This window comes from Anomaloglossus baeobatrachus, chromosome 4 (genome assembly GCF_048569485.1).
Source record: "Anomaloglossus baeobatrachus isolate aAnoBae1 chromosome 4, aAnoBae1.hap1, whole genome shotgun sequence".
Classification (NCBI taxonomy): domain Eukaryota; kingdom Metazoa; phylum Chordata; class Amphibia; order Anura; family Aromobatidae; genus Anomaloglossus; species Anomaloglossus baeobatrachus.
Genome location: NC_134356.1, coordinates 611,339,696 through 611,365,573, shown reverse-complemented (window position 1 = coordinate 611,365,573; position 25,878 = coordinate 611,339,696). Strand labels below are relative to the sequence as shown.

The 25,878-nt window shown below is 46.7% G+C and overlaps 1 protein-coding gene across 1 annotated transcript in view; it reads right to left on the bottom strand.

The window, feature by feature from the left end:
- Positions 1-25,878, bottom strand: part of LOC142301892 (WW domain-binding protein 1-like) — a 41,783-nt gene that overhangs the window by 11,562 nt on the left and 4,343 nt on the right. The window contains exons 2-3 of the mRNA XM_075342927.1: positions 9,678-9,780; positions 7,871-8,032 (exon numbers count right to left, since the gene is read on the bottom strand). Of these exons, the coding sequence (XP_075199042.1) occupies positions 7,871-8,032; positions 9,678-9,780 (265 nt within the window). The remainder of the gene's footprint in view (positions 1-7,870; positions 8,033-9,677; positions 9,781-25,878) is intronic.

Sequence of the window (25,878 nt, the reverse complement as noted above, 5' to 3'; positions counted from 1 at the left end):
TTAGAAGCAGCAGGGAGAACGGGCTGCAGAGGACATCGCTGGACGCCGGGTGAGTTAAAATGTTTATTATTTTAAATGCACGTTTTTTTCTGGCACGTGTTTCACGGACCACACCACTGCGTGGTCCGTGGAACATCAGTGATGCCAGAAAAAAATGGACATGTCTCCGTGCAGCAATCACGCACACGCGGGTACGCCGCACGGAGACACGTGCAGTGAAAAATCACTGATGTGTGAGCAGACCCATTCATTATAATGGGTCTGCGTATGTCAGTGATTCTGGTACGTTTAAAAAAAAGCACAAACGTCCCAGAATCACTGACGTGTGAAAGGGGCCTAAAGCACAGGATAAATATGAGCTACGCCGTACTGTAATATTTGAGATAAATAACCAGCAGTTGAAGAATTGGCTTTTATTTATTTTTTACGCCGTTCACCGTGCAGTATAAAGGGATTAGGGGACTATTCCTCTGGTCAATACGATTACAGAGATATAGATAGATCTAGATATATTTTTTTTAGGTTTGACTACTATTACGCTAAACACAAACACTTTTACAAAATAAGTTTTTTTGAATCACCGAATTTTGAAAGGTTTAAATTTTTAGATTTTTATGAAAAAAAAAAAACAGGAGTCAAGTGAGGACTCGTTTATTGCGGGATGAGTTGTAGTTTTTATTGGGTCACAATATTTTTTGATCGCTTTCTATTCCGCTTTTTGTGAGGCAGAATCATGAAGATACATTCATTCAGGAATTTCTTTTTGTACCCTTCACTGTCATAAAAGCGATAAATCAAATTTATTCATCAGATCAGCAAGATTACAGCGATACCATATTTGTCGAGTTTTTTTTTTATGTTTTGCTGCTTTTACATCATAAAAACAATTTTAGAGAAACATTTTTTTTTTTTGCACTGCTGTATTCAGAGAGCTATAGCTTCTTTATTTTTATGAAGATTGAGCTGTATATGGTGGCTTGTTTTTTGCGGGACAAGATCATGTTTTCAGTGGTACAATTTTTATTCATGACTTTTTGATATCTGTTTATTCCACTTTTTTGTCAGCTGTATGATGAAAGAAGGGAATTTTGTTTACTTACCGTAAATTCCTTTTCTTCTAGCTCCTATTGGGAGACCCAGACAATTGGGTGTATAGCTTCTGTCTCCGGAGGCCACACAAAGTATTACACTTTAAAAAGTGTAACCCCTCCCCTCTGCCTATACACCTTCCCGTGCATCACGGGCCCATCAGTTTTGGTGCCAAAGCAGGAAGGAGGAAACTTATAAATTGGTCTAAGGTAAATTCAATCCGAAGGATGTTCGGAGAACTGAAACCATGAACCAAAAGAACAATTCAACATGAACAACATGTGTACACAACAGAACAACAGCCCGAAGGGAACAGGGGCGGGTGCTGGGTCTCCCAATAGGAGCTAGAAGAAAAGGAATTTACGGTAAGTAAACAAAATTCCCTTCTTCTTTGTCGCTCCATTGGGAGACCCAGACAATTGGGACGTCCAAAAGCAGTCCCTGGGTGGGTAAAAGAATACCTCGATAAAAAGAGCCGAAAACAACGGCCCCCTCTTACAGGTGGGCAACCGCCGCCTGAAGGACTCGCCTACCTAGGCTGGCATCTGCCGAAGCATAGGCATGCACCTGATAGTGTTTCGTGAAAGTGTGCAGACTAGACCAGGTAGCCGCCTGACACACCTGCTGAGCCGTAGCCTGGTGCCGCAATGCCCAGGATGCACCCACGGCTCTGGTAGAATGGGCTTTCAGCCCTGAAGGAATCGGAAGCCCAGAAGAACGGTAGGCTTCAGAAATCGGTTCCTTGATCCACCGAGCCAAGGTTGACTTGGAAGCCTGCGACCTCTTACGCTGGCCAGTGATAAGGACAAAAAGCGCATCAGAACGGCGCAGTGGCGCCGTGCGAGACACGTAGATCCGGAGGGCTCTCACTAGATCTAACAAATGCAAATCCTTTTCACATTGGTGAATTGGATGAGGGCAAAAAGAAGGTAAGGAGATATCCTGATGTAGATGAAAAGTGGACACCACCTTAGGGAGAAAGTCCGGGACCGGACGCAGAACCACCTTATCCTGGTGAAATACCAGGAAAGGGGCTTTGCATGACAGCGCTGCAAGCTCTGACACTCTTCGGAGTGATGTAACCGCCACTAGAAATGCCACCTTCTGCGAAAGACGTGATAGAGAGACATCCCGCAGCGGCTCGAAGGGCGGTTTTTGAAGAGCCCGTAGAACAGTGTTGAGATCCCAGGGTTCCAGCGGACGCTTTTAAGGTGGGACTATGTGGCAAACTCTCTGCAGGAACGTGCGGACCTGCGGAAGCCTGGCTAGACGCTTTTGAAAAAACACGGAAAGCGCCGATACTTGTCCCTTGAGAGAGCAGAGAGACAAACCCTTGTCCAATCCAGATTGAAGGAATGAAAGAAACGTGGGTAAGGCAAACGGCCAGGGGGTAAACCCCTTCTCAGAGCACCAGGCTAAGAAGATCCTCCCAGTTCTGTGATAGATCTTGGCTGACGTTGGTTTCCTGGCCTGTCTCATAGTGGCAATGACATCTTGAGATAACCCTGAGGACGCTAGGAGCCAGGACTCAATGGCCACACAGTCAGGTTGAGGGCCGCAGAAATCAGATGGAAAAATGGCCCTTGAAACAGCAAGTCTGGTCGGTCTGGGAGCGCCCACGGTTGACCCGCCGTGAGGTGCCACAGATCCGGGTACCACGACCGCCTCGGCCAATCTGGAGCGACGGGGATGGCGCGGCGGCAGTCGGACCTGATCTTGCGCAACACTCTGGACAGCATTGCCAGAGGAGGGAATACATAAGGCAGTTGAAACTGCGACCAATCCTGAACTAAGGCGTCCGCCGCCAGAGCTCTGTGATCCTGAGACCGTGCCATGAATGCCGGGACTTTGTTGTTGTGCCGAGACGCCATGAGATCGACGTCCGGCGTTCCCCAGCGGCAACAGATCTCTTGAAACACGTCCGGGTGGAGAGACCATTCCCCCGCGTCCATGCCCTGGCGACTGAGAAAGTCTGCTTCCCAGTTTTCTACGCCCGGGATGTGAACCGCGGAGATGGTGGAGGCTGTGGCCTCCGCCCACAGCAGAATCCGCCGGACTTCTTGGAAGGCTTGACGACTGCGAGTGCCGCCCTGGTGGTTGATGTACGCAACCGCCGTGGCGTTGTCCGACTGTACGCGGATCTGCCTGCCCTCCAGCCACCGATGGAACGCCTTGAGGGCTAGAAACACTGCCCTTATCTCCAGAACATTGATCTGAAGGGAGGACTCTGTCGGAGTCCAGGTTCCCTGAGCCTTGTGGTGGAGAAAAACCGCTTCCCATCCTGACAGGCTCGCGTCCGTCGTGACCACAGCCCAGGATGGGGGCAGGAAGGATTTTCCTTTCAACAGAGAAGTGGGGAGAAGCCACCACTGAAGAGAGGTCTTGGCTGCCATAGAAAGAGAGACGTTCCTGTCTAAGGACGTCGACCTCTTGTCCCATTTGCGGAGAATGTCCCATTGGAGTGGACGCAGATGTCGATTGATGCTAGGAAGTCTCCTTGGGACATCGAAGCGATGACAGATCGGAGGGATTCCATGCGAAACCGCCTGGTTCTCACATGTCCGTTGAGCAATTTGAGGTCCAAAACGGGACGGAATGAGCCGTCCTTTTTTGGCACTACGAACAGGTTGGAGTAAAAACCGCGACCGTGTTCCTGAAGGGGAACGGGGATCACCACTCCTTCTGTCTTCAGAGTGTCCACCGCCTGAAAAAGCGCAACAGTGCGCTCGGGGGGCGGAGATGTTCTGAAAAAAACGAGCCGGAGGACGAGAGCTGAACGCTATCCTGTAACCGTGAGACAGAATGTCTCTCACCCATCGGTCTTGGACATGTGGCCACCAGGCGTCGCAAAAGCGGGAGAGCCTGCCACCGACCGAGGATGCGGTTTGGGGCGGCCGAAAGTCATGAGGAGGTCGCCTTGGAGACGGTGCCTCCGGCGGACCTTGGAGGACATGACTTAGACCGCCATGCAGAAGAGTTTCTCTGGCTCTTCTGTGGCCTGTTGGACGAGGAGGATTGGGATCTGGCTGAGGGCCGAAAGGACCGAAACCTCGCTTGAACTTTCCGTTGCTGAGGTCTGTATGGTTTGGGCTGGGGTAAGGACGAGTCCTTCCCCTTGGATTGCTTAATAATTTCATCCAATCGCTCGCCAAACAGTCGGTCGCCAGAAAACGGCAAACCGGTCAAGAACTTTTTGGAAGCAGAGTCTGCCTTCCATTCGCGTAGCCACATGGCCCTGCGGACTGCCACAGAATTGGCGGATGCTACCCCTGTACGGCTAGCCGAGTCCAGGACAGCATTCATGGCGTAGGATGCAAATACTGATGCCTGAGAAGTCAAAGATGCTACTTGTGGCGCAGCAGTACGGGTGACCGCATTAATCTCAGACAGACAAGCTGAGATAGCCTGGAGTGCCCACACTGCTGCAAAAGCTGGGGCAAAAGACGCGCCTATGGCTTCATAGATGGATTTCAGTAGGAGCTCTATCTGCCTGTCCGTGGCATCCTTGAGCGATGCACCGTCAGCCACTGCTACTACTGATCTAGCCGCCAGTCTAGAGACTGGAGGATCCACCTTGGGACATTGAGCCCAACCCTTAACCACGTCAGAGGGGAAGGGGTAACGTGTGTCATTAAGGCGTTTAGTAAAGCGCTTGTCCGGGAAAGCCCTGTGCTTCTGGACAGCAGCTCTAAAGTTAGAGTGATCGAAGAAAACACTCAGAGTACGTTTAGGAAACCTAAACTGGTGTTTCTCCTGTTGTGAGGCTGAATCCTCTACAAGCGGAGTTGGGGGAGAAAGATCTAGCACCTGGTTGATGGACGCTATAAAGGTCATTTACTATGGCGTCCCCTTCAGGTGTATCAAGATTGAGAGCAACGTCAGGGTCAGAGTCCTGGGCTGCGACCTCCGCCTCATCCTCTAGAGAGTCCTCAAGCTGAGACCCCGAACAACGTGATGAAGTCGGGGAAGATTCTAAGCGAGCCCGCTTAGCTGGTCTGGAACTGCGGTCCGTGCCGGAGTCCTGCACGTCATAATTAGAGGCCACATCAGGAGCACGCTTCGTCGCAGACCGAGAGGGGCCTGGGGGTGATCCCGCAGTGCCCGGGGCCTGTGTAAAGGCCGGTCTGGACTGCAAAGCCTCTAGAAACTGAGCAGACCATTTATCCCTAGACTGAGTCATGGAATATGAAAGCGACTCAGAGAGTTTGTCAGCTAAAACAGCAAACTCTGTCCCTGCCATCTGGACAGGGGGAGCCGGCGGTTCTACCTGGGCCGAGGGACCCCCCAGTGCCTCAGGCTCCGGCTGAGCGAGTGCCCCAGTGCCCGAGCATAGGTCACAGTGAGGGTAGGTGGAACCTGCAGGTAGCTATGGCGTCCCCTAGCAAAATAACCCTGTGTCTTGGCACCCTTGCTCCTTGTGAACAACATGCTGTTGTTTCCCAGGAGCGTGATCACTGAGGGTATATAGCCACAAGCTAACAGTACAGCCGACCCGGAAAATGTATACAAAAATTATATATATATATATATATATATATATATATATATATATATATATATATATATATATATACACATACATACACACACACAGTTCAGCACCCTAGGGGGACCAGCACCGGGTAACCGGTGTGTCTTACCGACCGCTCCAGCGGTGTGTGGCCACCAGATTCCCTGCCTCGGGTCTCCCAGAGCTGCAGCCAGAAGTCCTCCACCGGCAGAATATGTTAAAACATGGCTGTCGGCGTTCACAGGGGAGGAGGGAGCCGTGGGCGTAACTACAAAAGTGCGGGAATCTGGTGCCCCAGAGTGATTAGTGAGGGGGGAGGAGGACAGCTACGTGTGCTCCAGCCCTCACTGTCGGCGTCAGACCGACCGTCCCGCCCTTACCCCTGACTGGCAGGCCCGGGGGCGGGAGTTTAGCTGTCGGCGTTCTGTACTAGGCCGCAAAAGCCGGGGGACTAAAGTAAAAACCGCGGCCGGCAAGCAGGCACGGTCGGCGCGGTAGTCCCAGTCAAAAATCAACACCGCAGTCGCTGCAGCGTCTGAAGCCAAGGTGCTCCATGCACCGTCCCAAAGGGGGACACAGAGTACCTGTAGATGCAGGGTCCTTCCCTGGCGATACTCAGTCTCCTGTCCAGCAGATTCCCCCAGGGGCTGCGGAGGGAGCCCGGTCCCAGTGCCTGGATGACCGGTTAGGATCCCACTTCACCCAGAGCCCCTAAGGGATGGGGAAGGAAAACGGCATGTGGCTCCTGCCTGTGTACCCGCAATGGGTACCTCAACCTTAACAGCACCGCCGACTCAGTGGGGTGAGAAGGGAGCATGCCGGGGACCCTGTTAGGGGCCCTCTTTTCTTCCATCCGATATAATCAGCAGCTGCTGCTGACTAAAATGTGGAGCATTGTGTGCATGTGTGCCTCCTTCAACACAAAGCATAAAACTGATGGGCCCGTGATGCACGGGAGGGTGTATAGGCAGAGGGGAGGGGTTACACTTTTTAAAGTGTAATACTTTGTGTGGCCTCCGGAGGCAGAAGCTATACACCCAATTGTCTGGGTCTCCCAATGGAGCGACAAAGAAAGACAGTTTTTGCTATCTTCTTTTTTTTTTAAAATCGTATTCACCAAAGGGGTTAACTAATGTCGGAGTGTTATAGATTGGGTTATTAGGGATGTGGCGATACAAAATGAGTACTTTGTTTATTTTTTTTTTACATGAATGTACATATTTATTGTAATTATTTTTATTGCTCTTTATTTTTAACAAATATTTTTATTAACTTTTTTTCTTTTTTTTACAGTCCCTTAATGGAACATTACTTTTTTATCTCTCTGATCTAATCCACTGCAATGCACGATTATTGCAGTGGATTATATCAGTGCTGCACTTGCAGCACTGACTGTTTGCCCCACGCACCATGCATCTGGCATGGTGTGTGAGGTTTTCAGTAGCTGAGTAACCCAAGGGTCGTCATAGTGACGACCTCAGATTACCATGGCAGAAATCGGGTCCCTGTGATCACATTACAGGGACCCGATCGCTAGGGAAAGGAGCGCGATCCTCTCTCACCCACCTAAATACTGCGATCACTATTGATCGCAGCATTTAGGGGGTTAAACCGGCCGAAGCGGTGAAGGCACCACTCCTGGCAGTGATAGCTGGGTCTTAGCTATAACATAAGCCATATACGCAAATATTGGGGCACAGCGTCTGAGCCTCCGCGATTGCCATGACGTACTGGGTACGTCATATGTCCTTAAAGCACGTACCCAATACGTCCAATGTCGGGTTAAAGAAAAGTCCAGCAATACCTGTACATGGCATATCTGCTCCTGAGAAATCAGCATTTGAATTGATATGCAAATGATGCTTAAGGACAACGGTAGATTTGAAGCCTCTGTCACTCCAGCTCTATTTCCCACCCAGCGCTTTCACCTCCTGCTGCTTAACTGATGACTCCATTGCCTGAAGTCACACAGCATAGAGGCGGTCAGCGAAGTAAAAGGAGGTGGCGCTGGGCAGGGAATAGAGCTGGAGCGATAGTGGCTTCAGATCTACCATAGCCATTTGTATAGCATTCAAATGCTGATTTCTGAGCAACGGACTGGACATGTACAGATATTGCTGTAATTGTCTCTGAAAGGGCACAAGCCCATAAATAGTTGGGGAGTGAAATCCTGCTGACAGTTTCCCTTTAACTCACTCATTTGTATAATTTACTACATAAACTACAAACTTTTCACAGCCACCTTTACATTGCACTATATAAAATGGATACCTATGGCGGTGGCAGCAGATGCTGATGGAGCAACCCCCTGGTAGGCCATGAGGCTGATCTCTCGTTGTCTCAGCTCCTGTTGATGTCTCAGTTTAACTCTACGGTGACGATAAGCACAGCAGCACCCGGCCAAGATAATGAGAGTCCAGGCCAACCAGAACCCTGAAAAGAAAAAAAAAAAGGCATAATTATATGTTTATAGCAAGGTAAGACATTGAGTAAGAGTATGTATGCACTAACCTGGGGAAGACTTCTAACAAAACACTCCAGAGTCAATGACTATATGCAAATGCACTAATTATAACATTGACAACAGGTTTATCACCATGCGCTTATTGTGCAACACAGGCTTACTTGCATATATACGTGACTTATCCATGCTACTTGAATACTGGAAATCTTGTTTTATATCCTTTCCCTTCTTTTACATATAATGTGTCTCTCTGGCCTCCCCCCCCCTCTCCTGTCTTCCCCCATTTTGCCATTGGGCTTCATAATTCCTCCCTTCTCAGTGTCCAGCCTGCCTCATAATCCCCCCCTTCTCAGTGTCCAGCCTGCCTCATAATCCCCCCCTTCTCACTGTCCAGCCTGCCTCAAAATCCCCCCCTTCTCACTGCCCAGCCTGCCTCATAATCCCCCTCTTCTCACTGTCCAGCCTGCCTCATAATCCCCCCTTCTCAGTGTCCAGCCTGCCTCATAATCCCCCCTTCTCAGTGTCCAGCCTGCCTCATAATCCCCCTCTTCTCACTGTCCAGCCTCCCTCATAATCCCCCCCATCTCACTGTCCAGCCTGCCTCAAAATCCCCCCCATCTCACTGTCCAGCCTGCCTCATAATCCCCCTCTTCTCAGTGTCCAGCCTGCCTCATAATCCCCCGTGTCCAGCCTGCCTCATAATCCCCCTCTTCTCAGTGTCCAGCCTGCCTCATAATCCCCCCCTTCTCAGTGTCCAGCCTGCCTCATAATTTCCCCCTTCTCAGTGTCCAGCCTGCCTCATAATCCCCCCCTTCTCAGTGTCCAGCCTGCCTCATAATCCCCCCTTCTCAGTGTCCAGCCTGCCTCATAATCCCCCCTTCTCAGTGTCCAGTCTTCCTCATAATCCCCCCCTTCTCAGTGTCCAGTCTTCCTCATAATCCCCTCTTCTCAGTGTCCAGTCTTCCTCATAATCCCCCCCTTCTCACTGTCCAGCCTGCCTCATAATCCCCCCCTTCTCACTGTCCAGCCTGCCTCATAATTCCCCCATTTCACTGTCCAGCCTGCCTCAAAATCCCCCCCATCTCACTGTTCAGCCTGCCTCAAAATCCCCCCCATCTCACTGTTCAGCCTGCCTCAAAATCCCCCCCATCTCACTGTTCAGCCTGCCTCAAAATCCCCCCCATCTCACTGTTCAGCCTGCCTCAAAATCCCCCCATCTCACTGTTCAGCCTGCCTCAAAATCCCCCCATCTCACTGTCAATGACTATTTCACACAGGGCACTGTAGGTTTGGATTTCTTTTTCCCTTAATAATAAAGACCATTTATAAACTGCATTTTGTGTTATTTTTGTGTAATATTTAAATTTGTTTGGTGATCTCAAACATTTAAGAGTGACAAACATGCCAAAGAATAAGAAGTCAGGAAATGGGCAAACTCTTTTTCATATCATTGTATATAGTCTATCACTGGAGCGTTTCAGAGAAAAACCATACCATTTGCAGTCGTGCAACTAGAATCTGATAAATGCTACCTAAGGTTTGGGGAACAAGAACAAGGCGACAGGTGCCCTTCAATAGCACATAGCAGAATATAAGAATGTATTCTATACTTACACCACAGCTCATAGTAGTACGTGCAGCATTCAGTGTCCCCACAGCAGTATCCGATCTCACATCTATAAGGCTTCCTATCTTCCCCAAAGCAAAACTCCCGGCCCTGTAGAAAATATAAACGCAGGAGAAATTACAAAGAATAAGGACACATTAAGGGGTCAATTGAGATATATATATATATATATATATATATACATATACACTTAGAAAACCCAAAAGTGATCAGTTCTGCTCTTATTTTCCTCACTTTCCTCTCTGGAGCAGTCCATATTTTATTTATTTTTTAATCTGCCATAAGTTTCCAGAGAATGGGCCTTTTTTATCGAGTACCACTTTTTATGGTCTTTACCTTGTGGGCATTGCTCCAGAGGAACCCGTGAGCCATACCCACTTGGTAAAGTGGATTTACATCAGTGACGTGACCGTCGCTACTTCAGAATCTCGCGTGTGCGCTTACCATTCTCGCCGCCTCATCCTGGTGTTTGAGTGTCGGCTTCTGAAGACTCCTGCGGATCTGGTCATGTGCATTGCGGGTCAGAAGTCGAGAGGCAAGCGCCAGGATGAGAAGGCGGCTAGAATAGTAAACGCGCGCACGCGAGATTCTGAAGCTGCAGAAGTCACGTCACTGATGTAAATCCATGGTATCACGCCCACAGGGGCGTGATACAATGGAAAGCATGTAGACACCCACAGGGCGATGAGACGCCTATGGGGCTAGAGACCTGTGCTATTTACATAGGGAATATGTAAGTAATAAAATGTATTTTATTACTTTCATATTACACAATATAACAACACAGGGATGGTTAGGAAGGGGTTAATAGCTCACACAGGCTCCTGCTTGTACGTCAGAACGCTTTTTTGACCTGACAGGTTCCCTTTAAAGTCTGCTCTGTTCCTGAGTGGTCACATGCAGATCCATACTGCTACAGTGGTTCAAAGCACAGAGTAAAGAGATTTAAGGTCTGTGCTTTGAAAAGGCTCATCCATCAACTCTCCGCAGGGTGCTCTGAAAGGTGATGGTGGTCTTTGATCCTCGCTAAGTTTAGAGTAACTAGGAATTTAGAAAGGGAAAAAGAGAAAGGAGAGCACATTGCAGGCTCCACACAGAACAAATAACCTTGTCAACTTGTGACTTTAGCCAGAGGGATTGGTGATGGGAGTTCGAGAGTGCATTAGAATAAATAACTACATTATATCACACGTTGCTCCCCTACAGTACACTGATCCTGCCAGGACGACACCGGTACATTACTGCCTGCAGGAAAGTCCCAGGATAGCACAAGCTAGGTGAAGGAGGAAGAATGGTATTAACCCTTTACTAGCCTATCACGTACTATTACATCATATGCCGCCTTTGACTTTGAAACTGAGCCCGGATTTCTGCTGGCAGATTAAGGCTTTATTTTGTTATCATTTGCCTGTAAGGCTATGTGCGCACGTTGCGTAAATACATGCAGTTACGCTGCGCTTTGTAGCAGCCGACGGATTCCGTTAGACGGACGCCTAACGGACACCAAACAGATGCAACGGTACGTTATTTTACAGGAATCAGCTAACAGATTACTGTGAAATAACGGATCCGTTGCATCCGTTGACACCACAAAAATAACGGATGCGTCAAAACGACGCAGCAACGGACCCAGCGGATTCAACCCAACGCAAGTGTGAAACTAGCCTAACTGTCAATCAGTGCTGAATTACAGAATTGCACTTTTTTCACAATACTTTGTAATTTTTTCCTGGATTTACATACATCACATGAAAAAACGGATGGTGTCATACAAAAGTACAACCGTTTGTTGCGGTTTACCCACAGATTTTCCGCAGGTTGTTCCCTGCGGTTTTTGCCACAGATAATGGTTAAAAAAAAACAAAAAACAAAAACCGCAGGTAGCTGCGGAAAAGAAGTGACATGCACATTCTTTTGGCTGCAGAAATTCTGCAGCAAAGCCTGTAGGGGAAAAACCTACGCACACCTTTTTTTTGCCATAGGTTTTGCTGGGGAATGACTGCAGAAAGGTTATGAACATTTTCTGCAGCAATTCATGCAGCATAACCGCAGCAAATCTGTGGCAAAAACCGCAGCGTGCGCACAGGACCTGAGAGTTTCAGGATGGTGCTGTGTAGGTAAGGTCGATAGGCACTGAGGATGACAGTCAGGGAGCTGAGAAACAGATATATTATATTATAATATTTATTCATTTATATAGCGCTATTAATTCCACAGTGCTTTACATATAAAGGCATCACTGACCCCATTGGGGCTCACAATCTAAAGATATAGCAGTCTCTTTGGAAATGTAGTCTAGAGGCACAAAGGGAAGGCCAGCAGGAAGTATTGCAAACACTACAAGCATGGCTCAAGAGCAAAAAAAAAAAAAAAAGTATAGAAGGGGGCTTTGGGGACTTATAGGGACAGATTGATCTCGATTTTTTTTGGCATCTCAAATTTTTGGCTAAAAATTTTTTACAATTTGTTTAAAAAAAAAATAAAAAATACAGTTTGCTTTCTGTACCCTATGTTGCACTTGTCTATTCGTGGCTGAAAAATGGGTTAGGTCCTGTGCGCACTAGAAATTATTTTTCTCAAGAAAGGTCTTGAGTCTGAAAGATTAGGACACTTGCGTTAAAAAAACCTAACCAATAACACAGGCGTTTTTACCGCATTTTTGATGTGTTTTTTTCAGCAGGTTGGTCCCTGTGTTTTTTTTTACCATCCTCTATGGCAAATAATGCAGGGACCTGCAGAAAATAAGTGACCTGCTCATTCTTTTTCTCAAGAAATTCTGCAGAAAGAATTCGAGAAAAAAAAAAAAAATAAAAGTGTGAGCACAGCTATTTTTTTTTTTCCATAGGTTTTGCTGGGAAATGTCTGCAGAAAGGTTACAACCACTTTCTGCAGAAATTTCAGCAGCAAAAACGCGGTTAAAAAAACCGCAGTGTGCGCACAGGGCCTTAAACTGATAAGGCGTTAGTTAACTCATTGTGATTACAACTCTTCTTTTGAGCTCCTTCACTGCTAATTTATGAAGGTGGACTAAACTCTGCTCATGAGTTAGCTGAGAGGAGCTCAGAAGTAAGAGAAGGCTAAAGTCTTCACTATATCTGTGCACTTGGCCTACAGTATACATTTGAAGCTTTCCCCTGGTATATAGTGTAATATACCCATATGCCCCATTTGCCTAGTGTGAGTTATAAGCACTTAAGCCAGAACCAGCTCACTGATGGAGTCTCAGTTAAAGGGAACCTGTCAGGTCCCATATGCGTTCTAACCTACAAGCAGGGTGATGTGTGGCCTAGTAACCCCTTTTTACCTATCCCAGTGTTGGAAAATTGTGTAATATGAATGTATAAAAATACGTTTTATTACTTACATGTACCCTATGTAAATGATCAGAGGCTCTAGACCCCTGGGCGTCGTTTCGCCCTGTGGGCATTGGCATGTTTTCCGTGGTATCATGCCCCTGTGGATGTGATACCATGGATTTACATGAGTGATGTCACCATCACCTCCTGGAGATCTCACACGTGCACGCTTACCATTCCCGCAGCCTCATCCTGGTGCTTGCTCTTCGGTTTCAGACCCGCTCTGCCCATGACCGGAACCGCAGGCGTCTTCTGAGCATGCGCAGTGCGCATCTGAAGCTGAGGAGCAAGCACCCAGATAACAAGGCTGCGGGAATGGTACGTGCGCACACGCGCGGGATCTCAAGGAGCGACGGTGATGTCACTCATGTAAATCCATGGTATCACGCCCACAGGGGCGTGATACCACAGAAACCATGCAAACGCCCACAGGGCGATGCGACGCCCAGAAGACTAGACCCTCTGATCATTTACATATGGAACATGTAAGTAATAAACATTTTTATATATTCATATTACACAATACTACAACACAGGGATGGGAAGGAAGGGGTTACTAGGCCACACATCACCCTGCTTCTAGGTTAGAACGCATATGGGACCTGACAGGTTCCCTTTAAGTCATTGAGCTATAATAGACAGTAACACAGAAGATATGGCACAAATTTTTAAATGAATCCCAATAACAGAGATGAGCGAACCGGTCGCGGTTCGGCTCGAGGTCGGTTCGCCGAACGGGGGTCCTGTTCGAGTTCGGCTCGTCGAACGTTCGACGAACCAAACTCGAACCTATAGGCTATAATGGGAGGCAATCACAAACACATAAAAATGCATGATAAATGTACACAAACAGTTAATAAACATTGCCATAACACTTACCGGTCCCCGCGATCCCTCCTGCACTCTGTCTCCTGCCGCTATTCCATCCGATGATCGCTGAATCCTCTCGGTGACCGGCACTGCAAGCAGTGATGCAGGACCTATCGTGACGTCAAAATAGCCATGTGACCAGTCACGCGGCTATTATCTCATTGGCTACAGACTGGTCACATGACTATGACGCGTCATGTAGGGCCTGCGAGTGCATCTCTCCGGTACACTGTGCACATATGTGTATCGCCGTGTACCGGCGACATGCTCTAGCACACGGTCGACTCCCCGTTCCGTTAGGGACCGGCTGACACAGCCGGTCATTAACGGAGATCACCGTTGCCATAGCAACGCAGTTAGCGGTGAAGTCACCGCTAACCGCGGCTCCGAGAGCACCGTTGCTATGGTAACGCGTCTGTCAGCGTTACCGCTGACAGCCAGCAGCACTGATCACTCACGGAGTGAATGCTCCACGGGAAGCAGCGTCTTCCCCCATGCAGCAGTGATGTAGCAGAGCTGCATTTGTTGAACGAGAAAGACAGAAGACCATGGATCGTGGAGGGCTGACAGGGGGTAATAAAGATGGAGTCTCTAATGTGTCTGTGTATTTATTTCTATTAAAGTATTTTTTCTCTGTGTGGTGTCTTTTTTTTAACCCTTTATTGGAGATTCTTAATGGCCGGGTCAAACGTGCCTGACATTAAGAATCTCTGGCTTAATACTGGCTAGTAAAACAAAGCCAGTATTAACTCATGATTACCCAACAAGCCACCCGGCTCCAGGGCTGTTGGAAGAGTTGGATACAGCGCCAGATGATGGCGCTTCTATGAGAGCGCCATTTTCTGGGACGGCTGCGGACTGAAATTCGCAGCAGAGGCGCCCAGAAACCTCGGGCTAACCTGTGCTGCGGATTCCAATCCCCAGCTGCCTAGTTGTACCCGGCTGGACACAAAAATGGGGCGAAGCCCACGTCATTTGTTTTTTAATTATTTCATGAAATAAGTGAAATAATTAAAAAAAAAAAAAGGGCTTCCCTATATTTTTGGTTCCCAGCCGGGTACAAATAGGCAACTGGGGGTTGGAGGCAGCCCGTGGCTGCCTGCTGTACCTGGCTAGCATACAAAAATATGGCGAAGCCCACGTCATTTTTTTGGTGGGCAAAAAACTTCTGCATACAGTCCTGGATGGAGTATGCTGAGCCTTGTAGTTCTGCAGCTGCTGTCTGCTCTTCTCCATACAGACACACAGCAGCTGCAGAACTACAAGGCTCAGCATACTCAGCATACTCAGGACTGTATGCAGAAGTTTTTTGCTGAAAAAATTATGTGGGCTTCGCCATATTTTTGTATGCTAGCCAGGTACAGCAGGCAGGTACGGCTGCCCCCAACCCCCAGTTGCCTATTTGTACCCGGCTGGGAACCAAAAATAAAGGGAAGCCCTTTTTTTATTATTTCATGAATTTCATGAAATAATTAGAAAACAAATGACGTAGGCTTCGCTCCATTTTTGTGTCCAGCCAGGTACATCTAGGCAGCTGGGGATTGGAATACGCAGCACAGGTTGGCCTGAGCTTTCTGGGCCCCACTGCTGCGAATTGCAGTCTGCAGCCGCCTCAGAAAATGGCACTTTCATAGAAGCGCCATCTTCTGGCGCTGTATCCAACTCTTCCAGCACCTGCCTGCTATACCTGGCTAGCATACAAAAATATGGCGAAGCTCACGTCCTTTTTTTGTAGTTTTTTGGCCAAAAAATTAAAAAATGCTTCCCTGGATTTTCCATTGCCAGTGAAGGTAACACCAAGCAGTGGGGGTTAGCAGCCAGTAGCTGCTTGGATTACCCTTAGCTAGCAATACAAAAAATGCAGCGGGAGCCCATATATAATTTTTTTAATTATTTTTTAAAATAACTAAAAACAAAATGGGCTTCCCTGTATTTTGATTGCTGGACATCACAGTGCTGTAAAAATAAATCTTTAAAAAAAATGACATAGCGCGCCGCGGTATTTTTGATTATCAGCGCAGATAAAGCAGACAGCTATGGGTTGCCACCCCCATCTGCCTGTCGTTACCTTGGTTGGCAATCAAAATACAGGGAAGCCCATTAATTTTTTCTATTTAAAAAATAGTTAAAAAAAAAAAATATGACGTTGGGTCCCCCCATTTTTGATAGCCAGCTAGGGTAAAGCAGATGTCTGTAGCCTGAAAACCACAGCTGGCAGCTTTACCGTGGTTGGGGATCCAATGTGGAGGTCCCCCCAGGCTCTTTTTTTATAATTATTATTTTATAAATATTAATAATTACACAAAAAAAGTAGGGTCCCCTCCAAATTGGATCACCAGCCAAGGTAAAGCGGACAGCTGTGGTCTGGTATTCTCAGGGTGTGAAGGTCCATAGTTATTGGGCCTTCACAGCCTAAAAATAGCAGGCCGCAGGCACCCCAGACGTGCCGCATCCACTAGATGCGCCAATCCTGGCGCTTCACCCCAGCTCATCCCGTGCCCTGGTGCAGTGGCAAACGGGGTAATAAATCGGGTTGATACTAGCTGTAAAGTCACCTGAGATCAAGCCCAGCAGTTTGTGATGTCATGGCGTCTATTAGATACCCAACATCATAAACTGTCAGTACTAACAAAAAAAAAAAAAAAAAAAAAAAAAAAAATCGACAAAAGAAATTTATTTGAAAAAACAGTCCCCAAAAAATTTCCTCTTTCACCAATTTATTGTAAGAAAAAAAATAAAGGGGTCCCACGACGACTCTGGACCGTCTAGAATATGGGGGGGGGGGAGACACTCAGGGAACGTATCCCCCATTTTCTAGGAGTGCGGACCCTTCATGTGAGGAGTGTGGGTGCAATGAATCTGCACTCACTCTCCCCGGGTCCACAGCGGCAGAGTCCATGTTGTAATGGTTGCTACCAAAGCTGCAATGCCCTGCTCATGAGGTAAGGGCATGCCTAATCAGGAGAACTACTGTAGAGGAAGCTCTGCTCACTGGTATATAGGTGCTCAGAGGTAATAATAGATAAAATTAGTGAGTAACCTCGGCACTCTAAATCTCCCAGACTTAGGGTACCTTCACACTTAGCGATGCAGCAGCGATCCGACCAGCGATCTGACCTGGTCAGGATCGCTGCTGCATCGCTACATGGTCGCTGGTGAGCTGTCAAACAGGCAGATCTCACCAGCGACCAGTGAACAGCCCCCAGCCAGCAGCGACGTGCAAGCGATGCTGCGCTTGCACGGAGCCGCCGTCTGGAAGCTGCAGAGACTGGTAACTAAGGTAAACATCGGGTATGGTTACCCGATGTTTACATTAGTTACCAGCGCACACCGCTTAGCTGTGTGTACAGGGAGCAGGGAGCCGCGCACACTGAGCGCTGGCTCCTTGCTCTCCTAGCTGCTGTACACATCGGGTTAATTAACCCGATGTGTACTGCAGCTACATGTGCAGAGAGCCGGAGCCGGCAGCACAGGCAGCGAGAGAGCTGCAGAGGCTGGTAAATAAGGTAAATATCGGGTAACCACCTTGGTTACCCGATGTTTATCTTGGTTACAAGCTTACCTCAGCTGCCAGACGCCGGCTCCTGCTCCCTGCTCGCTTCATTTGTCGCTCTCTCGCTGTCACACACAGTGATCTGTGTGTCACAGTGGGAGAGCGCCTTTGAAGAAAACGAACCAGGGCTGTGTGTAACGAGCAGCGATCTCGCAGCAGGGGCCAGATCGCTGCTCAGTGTCACACACAGCGAGATCGCTAATGAGGTCACTGCTGCGTCACAAAAAGCGTGACTCAGCAGCGATCTCGGCAGTGAGCTCGCTGTGTGTGAAGCACCCCTAAGTCAGTAAGTCACAACGGATAGTAATGCAAAATCACTCTTTATTGGTCCGTATTAAGAAAAAAAATTTTTTCATAAGCATATATGTTTTTGTCCAAAACAAGTTACAAATGACGTTTCGGCCTGAGCCTTCGTCAGATTGGACTTATCTGCATGTAATCATGAAAAATGACAATAATCAGTATCACATAAGAGTGAGAGAACAATAACAAACTCGAACAATGTAGAGGTACAATTGGGATGCAGCAAAAAAATTGCAACACAGCAAGAAATGAAACACATGATACAAATGTCATAATACAGTACAAAAACAATATAGTAATGACAAATATGGGGTCAGAGTAGACTTAGACAGCTCTGGTACGAAAGAGATGTCAATCATAAAGTAACATGTGCAGTAGGTGTAGAGCTACACTATGCATGGCAGAGCTAATGGGTAGACCGACCATAGAAAAAGAACGGAGAAGAAGTGGAGAAGAAGTGGAGAAGAAGTGGAGAAGAAGTGGAGAAGAAGTGGAGAAGAAGTGGAGAAGAAGTGGAGAAGAAGTGGAGAAGAAGTGGAGAAGAAGTGGAGAAGAAGTGGAGAAGAAGTGGAGAAGAAGTGGAGAAGAAGTGGAGAAGAAGTGGAGAAGTGTTTGTTCATGCCAGATGGGAGATAAATAATTTTTTACCGGCGCTGTCATTTACTGTAACGTGATCATCGGTGTACGGTGTATACCTGTGATCACGTGAGCGGGGACCGGAAAAACCGTCCTGAATCATGATCTCCAGGGTCTCAGCTAGCCCTGAAACCCCGGAGATTTTCTGACGCTGGGGGCGTTATTCACTTATTTCTGCCTGCTGTTTATAAACGGCAGATCAGAATAAGGCTACATTAACACGACCGATCCATTTTTGTGGTCTGCAAAAAACAGTCCGTTTTTTTTCACGGGTGCATCCGTGTGGCATCCGTTTCCGTTCCGTAGACGGTCCGTATGTCATCTGTTTGTCATCCGTGTGCCTTCCGTTTTTTTTGTCTACTACAAAAAAACTGAATGAGGGTAAATGCATAAATTTACCCAGGATCCATAGCTTCATCCTACATGAGGCGGTCACATGTTCACTCCAGTGCCATTTTCTACTGCTTTTCACAGCATAGAGCGCTCTGGTGATTTTCTTGTGCTTGTGCACTTCATATCAGTCTTTTCTGTCATTATAATGGCAGAAAGACACAATGTCCCACTCTCCTGCATTTTGTAATTTTGCACCCTTTGGTGCCTTTCATGTGGCACTAAGGGGTGCTTAGCTTTGTATTTAGCCAAAAAAATGAAAAAAAAAAAAAATGTCGTAGGGTTCCCCCTAGTTTTGTAGCCAGCTAGGGTAAAGCAGACGGCTGCAGCCTGCAGAGCACAGCTGGCAATCTCACCTTGGCTGGTAATCCAAAACTGAGGGCACCCCACGCTGTTATTTTAAATTAAATAAATAATTAAAAAAAAAAAAAACACATAGGGGTGCCCCCAAAATTGGATCACCAGCCAAGGTAAAGCAGACAGCTGGGGTCTGATATTCTCAGACTAGGGAGGTCCATGGTTATTGGACTCTCCCCAGCCTAAAAATAGCAGGCCGCAGCAGCCCCAGAAGTGGCGCATCCATTAGATGTGCCAATCCTGGTGCTTCGCCCCAGCTCATCCCGCGCCCTGGTGCGGTGGCAAACGGGGTAATATATGGGGTTAATACCAGATGTGTAATGTCACCTGGCATCAAGCCCTGGGGTTGGTGAGGTCAGGCGTCTATCAGATACCCGACATCACCAACCCAGTCAGTAGTAAAAAAAAAAAAGACGACAAATACATTTTTATTTGAAAAAACACTCCCCAAAACATTCCCTCTTTAATGAAATAAATTCAATTTATTAGAAAAAAAAACAAATCCAGGTCTGGTGTAATCCAAGGGGTTGCCATGACGATCCACACTGTCCCAGTCAATGAAGAGCAGGATGTTCCCCATTGGCTGGGAGAGCAGTGCAGTGACCTGAGCTAACATCAATGGGTCAGCCCAGGTCACTGCAGGGGATGACAAGTGCTGCTGTCAGCGAGGTACATTACCTGCGCTGATCTCCAGCACACTGACAGCACCTGTCACTGAGTTCAATGACCGGCGCCTTCACACCAAGTATCGCGAGAGGCCCATGACGTCACCGCTAGTCAGTCTCGGGTCGGAAGCGAGAGAAGGTGATGTGACAAGCGGCGGCCATGGAGGACAGTGACAGCGCTGAGGTCGGGATGGCGGGACTTCATCACCGCAGGCAAGCCGAGCGGGACCGTGTGTGTGTGTGTGTGTGTGTGTGTGTGTGTGTGTGTGTGTGTGTGTGTGTGTGTGTGTGTGTGTGTGTATGCCGCGGGCAGGAGGGGGCGGAGTGAGCTGAGCGGGGAAGTGTCGGCTTCCTGCACGTAACTAGGATAAACCAGGGCTGTGGAGTCGGAGTCGGAGTCGTGGAGTCGGAGTCGGAGTCGGAGCTCATTTTGGTGGAGTCGGAGTCGGTATAAAATGCACCGACTCCGACTCCTAAAATATATAATAAATTGGGGACAGGAGTGCAATGCAGAATGTGCTGAATATTTTACTAAATAATAACATTTAGTATAATGCTTATATTTAAGTGAAAAATGTATTGTAGTACAATGTGAACATCAGACATTTAATTGTTTTTATGATACAATAATCAAGATATTTGGATAGAACATAAAATATATTTATTGGAATACAACTTTAGAACACAAAAAACTGTAATAAATTGTAAATATGTAATACACTATGTAATATACAGTAGATTACATATATATCTTGTGTGTGTATATACACTGTATATACATATATATATATATACAGTGTATATACACACACAAGATATATATGTAATCTACTGTATATTACATAGTGTATTACATATTTACAATTTATTACAGTTTTTTGTGTTCTAAAGTTGTATTCCAATAAATATATTTTATGTTCTATCCAAATATCTTGATTATTGTATCATAAAAATTATTAAATGTCTGATGTTCACATACACATTCATGTACTACAATAAATTTTTCACCTAACTATAAGCAATATATGTAGGAGTCGGAGTCGGAGTCGGAGCCGGAGTCGGTGCAAGAGAATTTGAGGAGTCGGAGTCGGAGTCGGAGTCGAAGGTTTGGCTTACCGACTCCACAGCCCTGGGATAAACATCGGGTTACTAACCAAAGCGCTTTGGTTGGATACCCGATGTTTATCTTGGTTACCAGCTTGTGGCAGGCTGCCAGCGATGGCTCCTGCACACTGTAGCTGTAAAAAGCCCTGCTTTTTGCTGCTAGAACCGTTCTCGAACGTATCTAGAACTATCGAGCTTTTGCAAAAAGCTCGAGTTCTAGTTCGATCTCGAACAGCCCCCAAAATCACTCGAGCCGCGAAATGGAGAACCTCGAACCGCGCTCAACTCTACCCAATAATAATTTTTAACCAAAAATATATGAAGTAGTATTAAAAAAAAAAAAATGTCCTCGAAAGTATCCATAGCTTTTAAGTCTTGACATTCAGCAACGGCTGGTATAAATTTATTTTCACGTAGACCACATTTAAACGTCTGTGTTTCACATACATGTTCTACGTGTGATTTCACAGACAGAACATGCGCCTATTGTAGTCTACGGTGCTGTTCACGTCAGGTGCGTCCGCACAATAAGTTGGAGTGAAATGTCAGTTTTTGATCAGTGTCACAGACCAAAATCACTCATTCGAGTCTATGGGTCTGTAAATTCCATTCCGTACGCTGTCAGTTTTTAACATTGCAATGGATAGGAGAGACTTTGCCGAAAAATTGTTTTGCCTATGAGAAAATTCACTGCTAAAAAACGGACGCATTGAACAAACCGTGGCTATGTGGACAGTAAGTTTTTTTTTTCTTAGTGCAAACTAAGCAGAACCTCCAAGTATTTAAGAAGTTTTGCATTTTTTAGGCGAATGTTAAGTTTCCTTTCAGTTTCTGCTCCAAAAACTCCTTGAAATACTCCGTGTGTACATACGTAGTGCTTTGGATCAGATTTTCATAATTTACTGATTAAAATCAGTCCTTTTTTTGTTACGTACATAAAAAAAATAAAGCACAAAAAAAACTAACGATTAATTGAGACCTTGTGATTACACATTTGACCTGTAAATTAATTTGAGCGGAGAAGAAGGCGACGGCCATACTGAACATGTACTGGCAGCTTCTCTTATATATATATATATATATATATATATATATATCACCATACAGTACTGGTCGCACTTCAATTATAAATTAGGATTTGGCCCCATCCCAAACCATCAAGCACAGATGTGCTCCTGCTTGTCTAGCTCAGATTAAATTATACAGGTCAAGATGTTCTTTGTAGCGCTGCTGTCATGGCCTCGGTAAACTCCCCAAGTGCAATAACAATGGCGGCTGATTAAATAAGTCACTTACCATACCACAAGTGGGAACGGTTAACTAAGGAGTATTGAGGTTGAAGGCTGCATTCTATCGTCACAGTTTTGCAAATTTTTCAAAATGAGTCTTTTAGACATGACTTATGCAGCTATGGAAGACCAATAAAATGCTCATTTCCTTAGTAGATTACCTACAAGGATATATAGGCTTGTATATTAAAGAGGTTCTCTGGGCAAAGGATATTGATTACGTAGGGATGGGTGATCGATATGAGATTGGTGGAGGTCTAAGGGGTACTTCACACACAGCGAGATCGCTACTGAGATCGCTGCTGAGTCACGGTTTTTGTGACCTCATTAGCGATCTCGCTGTGTGTGACACTGAGCAGCGATCTGGCCCCTGCTGTGAGATCGCTGCTCGTTACACACAGCCCTGGTTTGTTTTTTTATTGTTGCTCTCCCGCTGATAAGCACACATCGCTGTGTGTGACAGCGAGAGAGCAACAATCCTGAATGTGCAGGGAGCAGGAGCCGGCGTCTGACAGCCTGCGGTAAGCTGTAACCAAGGTAAACATCGGGTAACCAAGGTGGTTACCCGATATTTACCTTCGTTACCAGCCTCCGCAGCTCTCACGCTGCCAGTGCCGGCTCCTGCTCCCTGCACACGCTAAGTTAAGCGGTGTGCGCTGGTAACTAAGGTAAACATCGGGTAACCATACCTGATGTTTACCTTAGTTACCAGTGTCCGCAGCTTCCAGACGCCGGCTCCGTGCAAGCACAGCGTCACTTGCACGTCGCTGCTGGCTGGTCGCTGGTCAGATCTGCCTGTTTGACAGCTCACCAGCGACCATGTAGCAACGCAGCAGCGATCCTGACTAGGTCAGATCGCTGGTCGGATCGCTGCTGCGTCGCTAAAGTGTGACGGTACCCTAACACTTGGTAACGTCAACGAGCAGCTGATAGGAGCTTTGGCGGCAGCCGGGTGTCAACAATGGCTGGAGCAGCACTGTGAATCTCTCATTTTAGTGAAGTGGTTGGGATCAAGTGCTACATCAATTAGTAGAAGTTATAAATTGAGCATCGGCACTACAGAAGAGATGGAGCCGCTAGTGATCAAGTGGCTCTATGTGTAGACCACCTAATTAAAATATGATAAAAGGTAGAACACTGCGCATCCAAAAAAAACCCACATGTAATGGTGCTAGACTAAAGAGCCCTTAGTAAAAGGATGTTTAGTACAGTGGAACCTCAGTTTACTAGTAACTTGGTGTGCGAGTATTTTGCTATACGAGCAAAGCTTGCTGTAAATTTGTAACTCAGTTTACGAGCAAGCTTTGCTATACGAGCAAAATACTCACCGCACACACTTCCGGTTCTGTACTTTCACCGCGCTCTGACCCGCTCTTGCAAAACAAACAAACACACACACAAACACAAAACGTTCCCTCGCCGACCTCATGGTTCTTGTAGTCTGCCGGTACAGGATGTGCATCGGGTAACCATCACAACCGATGTCGGAGCTTCCGCTGTTGGCTCCTTCTCAAAGGCAGCGCGCTGACCAATCAGAGGCAAGTGGCTCCTGCCTTTGACGTCAGCGCGCTGGCAGCGGAAATTCCAGCATCGGTCGCGATGGTTACCCGATAGACATCTTGTACCTGCGGACTACAAGAACCATGAGGCCGGCGAGGGAATGGAAGGTAAGGTGAGCATAATATGTGTGTGTGCGTGTGTATGTGGAATGGAACAATAGGGGACCCGGATGGGACACTGAACAAGTTGTGGAACAAATTGTCTGAGCTTGCATTATTTCCTATGGGAAATTTTGCTTTGCTAGACGAGTAACTTGGTTTACAAGCACACTCCCAGAACGGATTGTTCTCGTAAAACAAGGTTCCACTGTATAGTGTTAATAATAGTACCGCCCCATTATCCCCCTGACCGCACAAAGGGGGTAAGGCCGCAAAATATAATCACTTACTCAGATTAAAGCTGTGGGTAGATCTGACAGATGGTCTACGCGGTATCAAAGTTATTTAGCTCTAAGGCCCTGGGGATAACAATAGTCTATTAAAACGTATAATAATCCTTAATTATATGAAAATAATTTTTATTCAAGTAGAAAATTTATACACCACACCATTTTGTGTATATTGACATTACATAGATCAATTGTCTTGAAGCCAACTGAATGACGCCTGGAGGACGGGAGCATGTCATCAAGACAGTATTGACTGGAGTGCTGCTGATCTGTTCGTGTGGCGCCATGGACCTGCATATCCCTCATTATACTATCTGACAACCTCCTGATGAACCACATGCCCTTGTGGGGAAACGCGTCGAGGTGGAGACGTCTTTAATTGATAGGAAATGGTTGATGGTTCACTATATTGAATAAAGGACCTATTTTCCAACGCATCGTGTGAATACTCCTGGATGAATATTTATGACTGTGACCGCAGAATCAGCACTAACGTGCCAACATAGTCACATTGGGAGCTACCGAGTTAAGTTTGGCTTGTACATTCTGTGTCCTTTTGTGAACCAGTAATTGGATAGATATGTTTTAAATTGTATCAATTTGTCTTCTATTTTTCATTGTAAACCCTGTTCTTGATATTCAAGATCAGGGGTTGCCATTCAGTTGGCTTCAAGACAATTGATCTATGTAATGTCAATATGCACAAAATGGTGTGGTGTATAAATTTTCTACTTGAATAAAAATTATTTTCATATAATTGGGGATTATTATACGTTTTAATAGATGGTCTACGCGGCTCACGGTGATGCTGGAAGCTCACTGGAGCGGCTAAATTGAAGGGTTAACTGCACCAGCAGTGAGTTGTGAGGGGCGGGTGGCAAAGAGAACGCGATACAGGCCGGTCCAAAAACCAACACGTTTCGAAGTAATATGCACTATACTATGCAGGGTACGTGTAGTACTTAGAAACGCGTTGGTTTTTGGACCCCGTATGAGCCCCAAGTGCTCACCATCTGACATCACATGCTGCTTAAAACGCGACCTCCCTACCGCTGGGCCACCACTGGCCGGAGTGCTCCGGCCTGTATCGCGTTCTCCTTGCCACCCGCACAACTCACTCCTGGTGCAGTTAACCCTTCAATTTAGCCACTCCAGGGATTTTCCAGCATCACCGCGAGGACCATCTGGCAGATCTACCCGCAGCTTCAACCTGAGTAAGTGATACTCATATTTTGCAGCCTTACCACTATGGTGTGGTCAGGGGGATAATGAGGCAGTACTATTATTAACACTATTATTAACATATCAGTTACTATTCAGTAGAACAGATGATCTGCAGCACCAGGCAGCGGCTGCTACACCTTGAATGGAGATTTAACATTACACTTCAATGTTTACACATCAGGCTGCCACCAGAGCAGATAACAGCTGGTTAGTGGGGGTGTCGGACCCCCTCCAATGCGATACTGATTACCTATCCTATGAATGGATAGGTCATCAATATCCTACATCTGGAGAACCACAATTGTTATTCTCTGTGGCATAGGTATGGAGACCATAATTACCAAATGTCCCTTTTACACTATTTTAAAAAGAGGAGAAAGTCAGCTCTTGTGCCTGAACTTTATATCAGATAGCCGGGGACGCAGCAGGGTAAGTAAAGAGGGACCAATAGTCAAGATAAAAGTTTGAGTAGTCTTTTGGAAGAGGTACGCTC